General features: G+C 41.4%; 1 protein-coding gene across 20 annotated transcripts in view; it reads right to left on the reverse strand.

Annotated features, from left to right (window-relative positions):
- Positions 1-7,728: 7,728 nt before the first annotated feature.
- The window catches only part of ank2b (ankyrin 2b, neuronal), a 781,056-nt gene continuing 774,089 nt past the window's right edge, over positions 7,729-14,695 (reverse strand). For 19 of the 20 annotated variants that reach the window (XM_052010179.1, XM_052010168.1, XM_052010170.1 and 16 more), the window contains one exon: positions 7,729-9,442. In XM_052010179.1, the coding sequence (XP_051866139.1) occupies positions 9,259-9,442 (184 nt within the window). In that variant the 3' untranslated portion in view covers positions 7,729-9,258. The remainder of the gene's footprint in view (positions 9,443-14,695) is intronic. The other variant, XM_052010175.1, reaches the window with a different exon arrangement.

Here is a 14,695-nt window from a genome sequence, read left to right on the forward strand (position 1 = left end):
AAGTGGTAACATGGGTGGTGTAAAAGGCATTTGGCACGCTTGCCTTCATCAATCAGGACATTGAGTACAGGAGTTGGGACGTCATGTTACAACTGTACAAGTCCTTGGTGTATTGTGTGCAGTTCTGGTTGCCCAGCAATAGGAAGGATGTCCTTAAGCTGGAAATGGTGCAGAGAAGATTCACAAGGATAATACCGGGACAGAAGGGCTTGAGTTATAAGGAGAGACTGGATAGGTTGGGACTGTTTTCCCTGGAGCACAGGAGGAATATTGAGGTATATAAAATCATGAGGGGAGTGGATGGTCACCGTCTTTTTTCCAGTGTAGGGGGAGTCTAAAGCTAGGGGGCATAGATTAAGGTGTGGGGAAAAATTCAAAACGGACCTGAGGGGAAGCCTTTTCACACAGAGGTGGTGAGTATATGGAACGAGCTGCCAGAGGAAACTGCAGAGATAGGTACAACTACAAAGTTTTAAAGACATTTGGAAGGTACATGGATAAAAAAGGCGAGAGGTCTACAGGCCAAATGCAGGCAAATGGGACTCATTCAGAGAGAAATTTGGTTAGCACGGACAAGTTGGACCAAAGGGCATGTTTCCTGGCTGCATAGATCTCCATGACTCTATAGATCGGATGGCTAGTCACGGTCTTTTTCACAGGGTAGGGAGTCCAGAACTTGAGGACACATGTTTAAGGTGAGAAGGGAGAAATTTAAAGGAGATCTGAGCATGCTTTTTACATGGACAACAGTGGTTATCTGGAATGAGCTGCCAGAGGATATTGTAGAGTCAGATAAAATTACAATGTTTAAATGGCATTTGGACAGGTATGTAGATAGGAAAGGCTTAAAGGGATACAGACCTAATGCAAATAGAATTGACATAGAAAGGCATGGATGAAATTGGCTGAAAGAGCCTGTTTCTGTGCTGTATGGTTCTATGAACGTATTAACTTATGAGGGCTGATAGTTTGTAGTCCTCTGAATTTAGAGGACTGTATCAATGCTTATCCTTAAAATGATTGAAAGTCTTGATGGGATGGATAGAAACAAATGTTTTCTTGTGGGGCACATGGAGTGTGAGTGTGAGGGGAGAGGGGTTAGTGAAGGGCTGTTGTTGCGGGTGTTTAACTGTAAAATCTGAATGGCTGTTCAGAGGAGATGACAGGCAACATTTCCTCCTACAAGGATGATAGAAGTCTGGAACTTTCCCCTAAAATGTTGCTGTTGCTGGAACAAAAAAAATTAAATGTATACATTTTTGTCAGGCATGCAAATTTCAGATATAGAGTGGAAGGGTGAGTTAAAGTGCAAATTAGCTGCATTCTCATGGAATGGAAAAAGAAGTGTGAGGGCTGAATTACCCATTTCTCTTCCTTTATACAAATGATTGTCCTACCATTGTGACCAAAAAAAATCGAGAGACAGATGTGATGGGCCAGCCTAGGTGATATCATCTATTAATATGCATATCATAGCCAAATCATCAAAACATCTTCTAAATGTAGAAGCACAGAGACAAGTATTTGTACCACAAGTGTTGATATACTACTGGAGAACATGACAGCACTGATATTGAGACTATTATCACATCCAGTAATCATAATTATTATTTTTAAATCCAGCTTGGCAGTTGTTAAACTTATGTTACTGAAAGCTGTTGAAACTGTTGCTTGAGTTCAGCTGCTGTATTATTACTGCTAAAAATATTCTATGCACACAATGTTTTGCAAAACATGCTCTTTCCACTTTTATGAAAAATAAAAACTCTGAACTGAGAAGGATTACTAATTTCTCTGTCAGTCTAAGGTTACAACAGGATCTAGATCAACTGGAAAAGTGGGCAAAGGAATGGCAAATGGAATTTTACACAGACAAGTGTGAAGCGATGTGTTTTGGAAAATTAAACCAGGGCATGACATTTACAATGAATGGCAGGGCCAGGGAGAATATTGTTGAACAGAGAGACCTACAAGTATATAGTTCCCTGAAAATGTCAACACGGTTACACAGGATGGTGAAGAAGGCATATGACATGCCAACCTTCATCGTCCGGGGCATTGAGTACAAGAGTTGTGACATCGTGTTACAGCTGCACAAAATGTTGATGTATTGTCTGCAGCTCTGGTCACTATGCTATAGGAAGGATATGATTAAGCTAGAGAGGGTACAGAAAAGATTCACAAGGATGTTGCTGGGACTGGAGGACTTGAATTATAAGAAAAGACTGCATAGGCTGGGGCTGTTTTCCCTGGAGGGGCGAGCTTATAGAGGCTTATACCATGAGGGGCATAGAGAGGGTAGATAGTCACAGAATTTTTTTCTCAGGGTGGAAATGTCAAATACTAGTGTTTAAACCTAGAGGGCATATGTTAAAGGTGAGAGTGGAAAGATTTAAAGGGGACCTGGGAGGCAAATTTTTAACATGGAGGATAGTGGGTATATGGGATGAGCTGCCAAAGGAAGTGGTAGAGGTGTGTACAAGTGCAGTGTTTAAAAGATATTTAGACATATATATCAATAGGAAAGGTTTGGAGGGATATTGGTCAAACACAGTCAAATGGGACTAGTTCAGGTAGGAACCTTGGTTGGCATTGATGAGCTGGGCTGTTTCTGTGCTGTATTACTCTATTGACACTACGACATGAAAATTGGTGGAGCTGTGGATAATGAGGAAGGTTCTCAAAGGATATGGTAGGATAGAGATCAGCTGGAAACTTGGGTGGAGAAATAGCAGATGGAGTTAAACCTGGACAAGTATGAGGTGTTGCATTTGACTTCCCAAAATGCAACTGGAGAGGAAAGTATACAGTAAATGGCAAGACTCTTTGGAGCATTGATCTACAGAGGTGCAAGTCCATAGCTCCCTGAAGGTAGCAACACAAGTAGATTGGGTGTTAAAAAAGCCATATGATATGCTTACTTTCTTTGGTCAAGACTTTCAGTATAAAAGTTAAGAAGTCATGTTGCAGCTGTATAAAAGTTTGGTTAGGTGACATCTGGAGAATTGTGTGCAGTTCTGGTCACTGTGGAGGCTTTGGAGAGGATGCAGAAGAAATTCACAAGGATGTTACCTGGATTGGAATGTATTAGCATTTCCCTTGAGCATCAGAGCCTGAGTGGCAACCTGATAGACGTATATAAAATCATGAGAGGCAGAGACAAGGCTGGTAGTTGGAGTATTTTTCTCAGGGTGGAAATGTAACATACTGAGAGGGAACGTTTAAAGGAGATTTGTGAGGTAAATTTTTTACACAGAAAGTGGTAGCTGCCTGAAAATCACTGACATGATGACAATGTTTAAGTGCCATTTAGACAGGCACATGAACAGGCAGGGAATAGAGGGTTACAGACCACGTGTATGTAGATGGGATTTGGTTTACTTTGGCATCATGGTTGGCCCAGACATGGTTGGTCAAAGGGCCTGTACTTGCGCTGTACTTTTTTCTAGGCTTCCAAGCTCAAAGCTCAGCTCATTATTTGATCCTGGATGTGGACTATCCATCTGCTTATACAGACTGTAAGTTATTGAGACTTCCCAGTCAATTAAAGGGCTTCCTTGATGGCATTACCGTAGAAATGTCTTTCTTTGGCAAATTTAGTGAGTACTTACAACATCAGAACAAGATGTTCATGGTGATCAGTATGTTAGAAGACAGCTGGAAATTCTGTCAGAGTTTTGTGCAATTTACAGAGATGTGGCTCAAATTAGCCAATAACTTTTCTAACTAGGAGATCTGCATTCACTTTGAGTTCCTGTCTGATCGGCAACAGACAACTGATGAAGATGAAGGGTCTTTGACTTGAAGTGTTTTTCTTTCCACAGATGTTGTCTGACCTGTTGAGTGTTTCCAGCATTCAACTGTTTTTATTTCCAGCCTCTGCAGGCGTTTTTGATTTTCATTGACAACTGTCAAAACCAAAGTGCGTGGCATTATTTTGAGGGAAAGAAGACAGCTGTTCAAATGAACTAACATTTAACAATCAACCAAGAACATAAAAGTTAGATTTTCTGTTTGTTAGCTTGTACTAATTCTGTGCTAATTCTCCATTGATTTTGACTACATAAAATCAAAAACAGCATTTTAAAGGACTCTGTGCTCTGAGCATCTGAATATTTAATCTGTCTTAAACCTTGTAAATTAAATAACATCAACAAACAAGGTCAAAATTCAAAAGAGACAATTGGTTGTATATGCTAGAAGTGACGAACTGCCCAATGAATGTCACCTGCTCATTTTTTTTTTAGAAAGAAACATTGTTTCCAAGTAGTGTTGTATTAACCCAGACAAATGTCATTCACCAGGTGTGCGTTGCACATGCACGTGATGTCAGTTCAGTATCAGGTGGGCATCAATGGATATCATTTCCCAGCTAGAGCATTGCCAGGAAAATAAGTACGTGTTCATCTGGGGGAACCATGCTTTCATTGCACAGTGCTGGAAATGGGAACTCCATTAAGTGCCATACGAAACCTACAATCCTGCAGGAATATCCCCTACCATTATTGCACTGAACAACCCTCTCTCACACCCGACCTCACCATGACTGCAACTCCCAATCTCTGATGCCCCAATGACCCGAATCCATTAACACCCAAATGTTTGCAATCCCCTGTTGGATCTTGGTATCCTACTTCCTTATCCAATCCCCAAACCTCTATCTACTGCCCAACTCCACTGGCATCAACTCCAACAAGGGCCTCACACCACCAGGTCCACCTGTCTCCAACCTCCAGGCCCAAATGACATGCAAATGAAAATGTGCAACACCAGTTCAGTAGCATCAGGCTTCAGGCACCACTGAACTTTGCAGCAATGCAGAATGATGTGGAGTACAGCAAGAACATTATGATCAGTTTAGAATAGTTTCTATTTAACAGTTTAGAATACATTCTACTTAGTTTATCAACACTTAATGAATGTGCAACTAACATTATTAAAAACTACTGGCATGGTAATTGTTAAAATGCTAAACATCTTAATTAAGTCTTGTTTGCTATCGTGATTTGTCATGCGAAATGAAGGACTTGTCAAGTGACAGGAAGTCATTTGATCATGTGTATAAAAGGAGATTTTGCCATGGATGCACAGAATTTCGATGGACAGGAATTGGAAGTGGTGCCAAGAACCAAAAATGACAAGATATGCTGACATTTGCTGTTGCTAGGGCTTTGGAACAGCAGAAGGGATGTGAGAATAGTGTTTGGTTTTCTTTTGTTTTCTAGGTTGATTGAACAGACGGCGCCTCAAACTGTACTCATGGCTGAGTGGTGTCATGGGCCATTGTAGACTCATACACTTACTATTGCCAGGAACAGTGAAATGTAACTTGGGGACTGTATTTACTTGAATAGTGGAAGACAGTTTTCTTGAATATATTAAATGGATTGGAAACATGTTACAAAATGTTGATTTATTATAGTAAGTGTCTGTGCATGCAATGGTCATTGGCATACTGCACAGGACACTCTATAATGAATATATTTTATAATGAATAGTCTTGGTCTACTGGTATTAATTTATTGCCATACAAATCCTGTACTGGAATTCACAGCATAGTATTAAAATCAGTCAAAACATCCCCAAAATTTACCTTCCAGTTGCAGGTCTACCAATAAAATCAGATACTCCACACATCAAGCTACAGAAAATTATTACAGAAAAGTTATTATTCTAGGAAAATAAAAAAAGGCAAGACAGCCAAGCAAAACTACAGGAGTGTAAATATTCAGTTCTGTGTGACCATTGAATTAAAAGATCTTTCTGCTATCACAGGAGTGAAAGGGATGAGAGAGAACTCTTGTCGTCAGTATTTCAGCACTCTGGGAGCGTACATGAGAAATGTGGGCTTGAGCTGCCAATAACGTCCATTTCAGAGGGATATAATCAATATTTTGCCTCTTAATAAAGAAAAGATTAGGGTTTATTTTTGCTTTGATGTAGATCAGAAAATATACAGAAGACAGAGCCAAGCAGACAGACACATATTGGCATTGTTTACAATGGACCCAGTTGATACATTAATTAACTTGTATGATTTGAAATATAACTTGTCAGAACTTGGTTCCTTGAGAAGATATTATTTTGGCAAGTCAACAATATTAAGTTGATTTTTCTTATTGTGAGCATCCTCCTTAAAATATTTATTGTGCACCAATTTTAAATGTGTGACCATTTCAAGATTGTTAAGTTGTGATTGATATTCTGTAGATTCACAAATATTTGTGACATACTTTTGGGTGCTTTGCACAATTTGAAATTGCATTTCCATGCCATGTAATTGTACTTACTTTCTTGGAAAAACATATCATGACCTCTTATTTTTAAACATTGATTTCCTGTTTTTATTACCCTAAATAAAATTTGAATTAAATTTGAGCTAACATTTCACTTCCAGAGATAAAACTACAAAGAAAACAAAGGTACCCTGACAGCTTTCAACTGAATTAGGTATCACTGGGTTAACTAGAATGGGCAGTGGACACACCAGGTAATAATAAAGGTTTTCTCAAAGTTATCGGTGGCTGGGAGAAATGTATTGGTTTAAATCAGCAAGGGGTACTGAATTACAGAGAGAACATGGAACAATTTGCGCCGATCAAAAAGCCAGTCTAAACATCCCATCTGCCTGCACATGATCCATATCCCTCCATTCCCTGCCTGTTCATGTGTCTGTCTAAATGACTCTTAAGTGTTGCTATCATATCTGCTTCAACCACCTCCCCTGGCAGTGTGTTCCAGGCACCTACGCCTCTCTGTGTAAAAAATCTTGCCTCACAAATCTCCTTTAAACTCCTCCTGCACCTACCTTAAACCTATGCCCTCCAGTTAGTATTTGACATTTCCACCTTGTGGGAAAGACTCTGACAAAAGAGCAGTGAGATCATAGCTTTTCACCAGGAGTGACTGCACAGCAAGTTGCTTCGTCTCATCATTGATGCCAAGTGAAGGCTGGAGACGACACATAGGAACAGAGAAGGAGTCACAGTGGCTAAATCAAATCCACTTGCATGGTTGATAGCACACTAGCAGAGAGTTAGCAGTGGGAGTCCTGCATTATGTAAATTAATGACAACAAAATGGAAGGTTGGGAAGAGCATTGAAATAATTTATAAAACATCAAAATGTAGAGCAAGATTGGATGGAAAGAAAGAATGGAATGGGAAATTTAATTTGCAAGTCAACAAATGAAGTTAACTTACAAATCATAAGTGCTGTAAAGAAGCAGTGTTGCACTGGCAGTCAGTTTATCAAATTGTCGTTGCTCCAGGAACAGCTGTTTCTTAAACCCCTGAAGCAAGATCACCACACAGATCAATAGTAAATGCTCTGTTGAGCTCTTCGTGCTGCGCTGCATTGCTTGTTCAATTGACGAGTTACCCTGTTTGGTTACCCTATTTCACTAATAATCCAAATAAAGAACTTCGAGGTCATGCATCAAAATGGTAACTGCATTTATAAGACACTGCCCTTTTTTAATGCAGAATATATCTATGTGCCTGGCAAAGGAATTTTAAAGGCACAGTGAAAACAGTCTCTGCTTTTTTATAAGAAAGTTGCTTTCTGACATCACACAGGTAAAAGTATCATTTCGATTTCAATATTGTAATTTCATTGCAAGTTTTCAATGCCTCAGTATCTGCAAGAGCATCAGAATCATTCACAAACACAGTTTGCAATGTGTGCACATGCTTGGGTGGTCACAGGAGAAGAATAAGAACTTACATGTAACACTTGTACATTTTATTTTAATTAAATCAGCCATTTTACACATTGCAGTTGCTATGTATTTGTTAGTGTTTTAATTTTGCTTCCATTTATCTTTATCCTAATACATGCCCTCATAGATATCATATACAATATTTGTTATCACCATGGGAACAAGATGCTGATTCATCAACTTAAAATTCACTTCTTCTCACAGTTCTGAAGTTCTTTGATTACACAGCAAAAAAATAAAAAGGTATAAATCAAAATGTAATTACAGAGACATCATCTGCGCTGCAATTAACACCACATGGCATAGCCAGAACAGTTACACACTCTCTCTGTTGTTTTTTTTAAATCGCCAGTCAGTGCAGGCCTCGACACTGACATAACAGAACTGATATTCTGCCTGCACTGATTGAAGGACTAAGTAATAGACTGATTCATTTAACTTTCTGAGCACTCAATGAATTTTGTCCTCATATTAACAAGTTTCTGTACTAGAATAACTTAAAAAGAACTAAAATAAAATCTTATGAATACATTGAAGGGTAGACTGGAACAATTAAAAATACCACATATTTATCATATTCGGTTCCTTTTTTTGTTTGAGTTTTTATGTTGAGACAGCGAGCTGAAACATTTTCCCAATGCAAAGATGTTTAAACAACCATATAGATGATTACAACAGCTATAAATACTACATGCATGTACAAAAAGAAGCCAGTCTTGATACATAATGCTGAAATAACCAAAGGATTCTGTTGTCTTTTTGTTTTGTGAAGTTCATCTCAGTTCCAGTTATCTACAGTGCAGGTGCCAGTAGAAAGTACTAGATCACAGATACACGACTATGTGGGTTGGTGGAAGCAGTGAAGAAAGTTGCAAATTTCTGCAAATAAGTATGGCAGCATGAATGCACATCAAATGGAGCTTGCCACACCCACTGCTTAATTCATACTAATGCAACTAATGGAGAAATGTCCGATACATAAGGTACAGGTGCTAGCATATTTATTAAGCTTTGAGGGACTGTAAGATTCTTACGTGCTCCCTACTAGGCCTGCACACTCACATTCTGTTACTATGGCGACATTTAGTCAGACTCAATTCGGCAATGAAGAAAGGGCCTTATGTTTGGTGGCAATTTTATGGTCAAGGTAGGCGGCGTCTTGGTTTCACAAGCCAAAACTATTTACACATTTATTTTGGTAAGTCCTTCTGTGACAGAAAATGGGAAGAGGCCTGTGGCTGAAGTATTTTCTGGATATTGACATTGTTGCCAATAGTTTGCAGGAAGCAACTTTTTAGCATGTTCCTAAAACAGCCATATCAGGAAGATCTAATGTTCAAACAGTATTAGTCATCCAAGATTTGGATGCCATCTTTGGTCACAAATTCACTTACGTTGAGAGAAAAGGCTAATTCAGATCTAAGCTTTCCACACAGGTACGCCCGCGTTTTCAGATGGAAATAATAATAATATATGATTTCTTCAATGTGAGCAAACTGTGCAGTTGTAACACAACAGATATGCGCAATTTGAGCTATTTAGTTTTCTTCCTGTTTCCAGTCCTCACTACAAAAGCGACTGAGAAGTTGCTGTAGGTCGTATTTCAGGTCATCTTTCTGAAGTGCTTCAGGCACATCCTCCAGCTGTTCTTCATGAATATGCTTCCCTTCCTGATCCTTCACCACAGTCCTCTTCAGTGTGCTGGCTTTACTCATGGTCGCCCTAAGAAAATGGACCAAGAGAAACAATGGAAAAGACAAGAGGGGGAAAACCCAGTCAAGAGAGGAGAAATTGAAGGACCACAAAAACAAATCACAATAATAGAAAAGATTAAAGATTTCTAAACAGACACTTTGCTGAGTTTTAAAGACCATCAACACTTAAGCGAGAAACTGATACCACTACTCCAGATGCACAGTAGATGAGTTCAATAAATAATGATAAATATTAACTTCCATGCTTTGGCACTTAAAAAGGAAAATGAGGGATAGAAATTAGAAGAGACATCTGAATGAAGTGGCAAAAATGTGAATTGCAAGTAATTCTTTACAATTTCCCTCATGTTGAGCAGACAACTCAAATCTTGCCCTGCTACAGTAACATCAACAAATATCCTGATGAAGGAACTCAAAGGGTTGAGCAGCAAATGTAGGGGGGGGAAGGGATTGTTGATGTTTTGGGTCAAAACCCTGCATCAGGACTGATGAGTTCCTTCAGCATATGGTTCGTTGCTCCAGATTCCAGCATCTGCAATCTCTAGTCTCTCTAACAACAGCACACCTATTAAAAGCAGCCTTTTTATACAGTTCAAAAGAAATAATTAAAGGAGACACATTCTGGTAGCACATGCTTTTCTGTAGCTTCACAAATATTAGACACAAGTGATAGGTTACATCTAAACCGGGAGGGGACCAATATCCTTACAGGGAAACACAAGAGATTGCAGATGCAGTAATCTGGAACAAAAAACAAACTGCTGGAGGAATTCAGTGGGTCAGGCAGCAACTGGAGGTATGGGTCGATGTTTCAGGTTGAGACCCTGCATCAAGGGAACATGAGGGGGTGGGGGTGCGCCTGGTAGACTCAGCTGCATTTACTTTAATGCAAACAGCCTCATGGGTAATTCAGATGAGCTTACAGTATGGAAATCTATCATTGCAATCATGGAAATGTGGTTGGGTGAAGGGCAGGACTTGCACTTGATAATCCTGGGTATCAAAATTTCAGGTCTCAAAGTTTTGTTTCGGGTCATTTCAGCGAACTTCGGACTTCGGAGCAGCTAAATGTTTTTCTTCTTCTCTAATCGGGAATAGTGGGGCAAGACTGCGCAGGCGAGTGATGTAAGCGGGTAGTGCATGAGCAGTTTAAAAAGAGAAAGAAAAAACTTCAGCAGTTTTGTTTCTGGTCGTTTTGGTGAACTTCGGACTTCGGAGCAGCTAAGTGTCTTCTTTTCTCTAATTGGGAATAGTGGGGAAAGACTGTGCGGGTGTGTGATGTAAGCAGGTAGCGCGCGTGAGCGGTTTAAAAAGAAGAGTGCCATATCCAGTGGGCAGCATCAGACCAGGCAGCGGAGTGAGAGGGAGCAGAGTGATTGTGCTTTGGCTCAATGGGCTTAGGCGGTGATGGGGTGATGCGAGGTAGGTGATTTGAGGAAAGGAAGTGCAGTTTTCTGTGCTCAGTGTCAGATGTGGGAGGTCCTGGAGTCTCCCAGCCTCCAGGACGGCCACATCTGCACCCGGTGTGTCGAGCTGCAGCTCCTGAGGGACCGCATTAGGGAACTGGAGATGCAGCTCGATGACCTTCGTACAGTCAGAGAGAATGAGGAGGTGATAGAAAGGAGTTATAGGCAGGTGGTCACACCAGGGCCACGGGAGTCAGGCAAGTGGGTCACATTCAGGAGGGGGAAGGGGAAGAGTCAGGTACTAGAGAGTACCCCTGTGGCCGTACCCCTTCACAATAAGTACTCCTGCTTGAGTACTGTTGAGGGAGACAGCCTACCTGGGGGAAGTAACAGTGGCAGTGCCTCTGGCACAGAGTCTGGCCCTGTGGCTCAGAAGGGTAGGGAAGGAGAGAGGAGGGCAGTAGTGATAGGGGACTCTATAGTTAGGGGTCAGACAGGCGATTCTGTGGACGCAGGAAGGAAACTTGGAAGGTAGTTTGCCTCCCAGGTGCCAGGGTCCGGGATGTTTCAGATCGCGTCCAAGATATCCTGAAGGGGGAGGGAGAACAGCCAGAGGTCGTGGTACATATTGGTACCAACAACATAGGTAGGAAAAGGGATGAGGTCCTGAAAAAAAGACTACAGGGATTTAGGAAGGAAGTTGAAAAGCAGGACCACAAAGGTAGTAATTTCAGGACTACTGCCTGTGCCACGTGACAGTGAGTATGGGAACAGAATGAGGTGGAGGTTAAATGCGTGGCTGAGGGATTGGAATGAGGGGCAGGATTTCAGATTTCTGGATCATTGGGCCTTCTTTTGGGGCAGGTATGACCCTGTACAAAAAGGACAGGTTGCACTTGATCCCAGGGGGACCAATAACCTGGCGGGGAGGTTTGCTAAGGCAGGGTATTTTTTATAGGCCGCCCAATAGTAACAGGGATATTGAGGAGCAGAATATGACCCTTCAACAACCACTCTTTGCCTTCTGTGGGCCAGCCAGTTCTGGATCCACATTGCAATGTCCCCTTGAATCCCATGCCTCCTTACTTTCTCAATAAGCCTTGCATGGGGTACTTTATCAAATGCGTTGCTGAAATCCATACACACTACACCTACTGCTCTCCCTTCATTGATGTGTTTAATCACATCCTCAAAAAATTCAATCAGGCTTGTAAGGCAGGACCTGCACTTGACAAAGCCATGTTGACTATTCCTAATCATATTATACCTCTCCAAACGTTCATAAATCCTGCCTCTCAGGATCTTCTCCATCAGCTTACCAACCACTGAGGTAAGACTGACCGGTCCGTAATTTCCTGGGCTATCTCTACTCCCTTTCTTGAATAAGGGAACAACATCCGCAACCTTCCAATCCTCTGGAACCTCTCCCGTCTCCATTGATGATGCAAAGGTCATCGTCAGAGGCTCCGCAATCTCCTCCCTCACCTCCCACAGGAGCCTGGGGTACATCTCATCTGGTCCCGGTGACTTATCCACTTGATGCTTTCCAAAAGTTTCAGCACCTCCTCTTTCCTAGTATCTACATGCTCAAGCTTTTCAGCCTACTGCAAGTCCTCACTACAATCACCCATATCTTTTTTCCGTAGTGAATACTGGTGTAAAGTATTCATTAAGTACCTCTGCTATTTCTTCCGGATTCATACTCACTTTCCCACTGCTGCACTTGATAGACCCTATGCTTTTGCATCTTATCCTCTTGCTCTTCACATACTTGCAGAATGCCTTGAGGTTTTCCTTAATCCTGTCTGCCAAGGCCTTCTCATGTCCCCTTCTGGCTCTCTTAATTTCTTTCTTCAGCTCCTTCCTGTTAGCCTTATACTCTTCCAGATCTCTAACATTACCTAGCTCTCTGAACCTTTAGTAAGCTTTTCTTTTCCTTTTGACTAGATTCATTATCGCCTTTGTACACCACAGTTCTTGTATCCTCTCATGACTCCCCTGTCTCATTGGAACATGCCTATGCAGAACTCCACACAAATATCCCCTGAATATCTGCCACATTTCTTCTGTACTTTTCCCTGAGAACATCTGTTCCCAATTTAAGCTTCCAATTTCCTGCCTGAGAGCCTCATAATTCCCTATACTCCAAGTAAACACCTTTCTAGTCTGTCTGTTCCTATCTCTCTCCAATGCTATTGTAAAGGAGATAGAATTATGATCACTATCTCCAAAATGCTCTCCCACTGAGAGATCTGACACCTGACCAGGTTCATTTCCCAATACCAAATCAAGTACAGCCTCTCCTCTTGTGGGTTTATCTACGTATTGTGTCAAGAATCCTTCCTGAACACACTTAACAAACTCCACCCCATCTAAACCCCTCACTGTATGGTGATGCCAATTGATATTTGGGAAATTAAAATCTCCCATCACAACAACTCTGTTAGTATCACACCTTTCAAGGATCTGCTTCCCTATCTGCTCCTCAATAACCCTGTCACTATTGGGCGGCCTATAAAAAACACTCAGTAAAGTTACTGTCCCCTTCCTGTTCCTAACCTCCACCCATAGAGACCCCGTAGACAGTCCCTCCATGACGTCCACCTTTTCTGCAGCCGTGACACTATCTCTGATCAACAGTGCCACTCCCCCACCTCTTTTGCCTCCCTCCCTGTCCTTTCTGAAACCTTATTGCACTGCACTTTCTCTGTAGCTGTGACACTTTATACTGTTATTGTTTTTTACCTGTACTACATCAATGCACTCTGTACTAACTCAATGTAACTGCACTGTGTAATGAATTGACCTGTACGATTGATTTGTAAGACAAGCTTTTCACTGTACCTTGGTACAAGTGACAATAATAAACCAATACCAATACAACCCGGCACTTGAAGTAACTATTCCACTCCCTGAACCATCCAAGTCTCTGTAATGGCCACCACATCATAGCTCCAAGTATTTATCCAAGCTCTAAGCTCATCCGCCTTGTTCACAATACTCCTTGTGTTAAAATAGACACATCTCAAATGGGTCTGAGCGCGTCCCTCCTCTGTCACCTGCCTATCCTCCCTCTCGCACCTACTACAAGCTTTCTCTATTTGAGAGCCAAACACCTCTTCCCCAGTCTCTCCAGTTCGGATCCCACCCCCCAACAATACTAGTTTAAGCTCCCTCTTCTTCACCACAATTTAAGACCTTAACTTGAGGACCAACTTCATTCCTTTCCATAACTACCTTTAAACTTACAGAATTGTAATCACTGGTTCCAAAGTGTTCCCCCGCTGATACATCCATCACCAGCCCAGTTTCATTTCCTAAGATGAGGTCAAGTACAGACTCTTTGGTAGGAATATCTAAATATTGAGAGTCAGCATTGCTTTGTGCAGAGGAAATCCTGCCTCAATAATTTGATTGAGTTTTTTGAGGAGGTAACCAAAGGGATTGATGAAGGCAGGACAGTAGATGTTGTCCATATGGACTTTAGTAAGGCATTTAGTAAGGTCCCGCATGGTAGGCTGGTTCAAAAGATTAAAACTCATGGGATCCAAGGCGATCTGGCTAACTGGGTCCAAGACTGGCTTTGAGATTGAAGGGAGAGGGTAGTGGTGGAAGGATGTTTTTTCCTGATTGGAAGTCCATGACCAGTAGTGTACCGTAGGGATTGGCGCTGGGACATTGCTGTTTGTAATCTGCATTAATAACTTGGATGTGAATGTTGGAGAAATATAAGTAAGTTTGCGGATGTCGCAGAAACTGGTGTTGCTGTGGATAGTGAGGAAGGTCGTCTAAGTCAATAGCAGGGTACAGATCAGTTGGACAGGGTGTTGGCAGATGGAATTTAATCCTGTCAA

Source organism: Pristis pectinata, chromosome 2 (genome assembly GCF_009764475.1).
Source record: "Pristis pectinata isolate sPriPec2 chromosome 2, sPriPec2.1.pri, whole genome shotgun sequence".
Lineage (NCBI taxonomy): Eukaryota > Metazoa > Chordata > Chondrichthyes > Rhinopristiformes > Pristidae > Pristis > Pristis pectinata.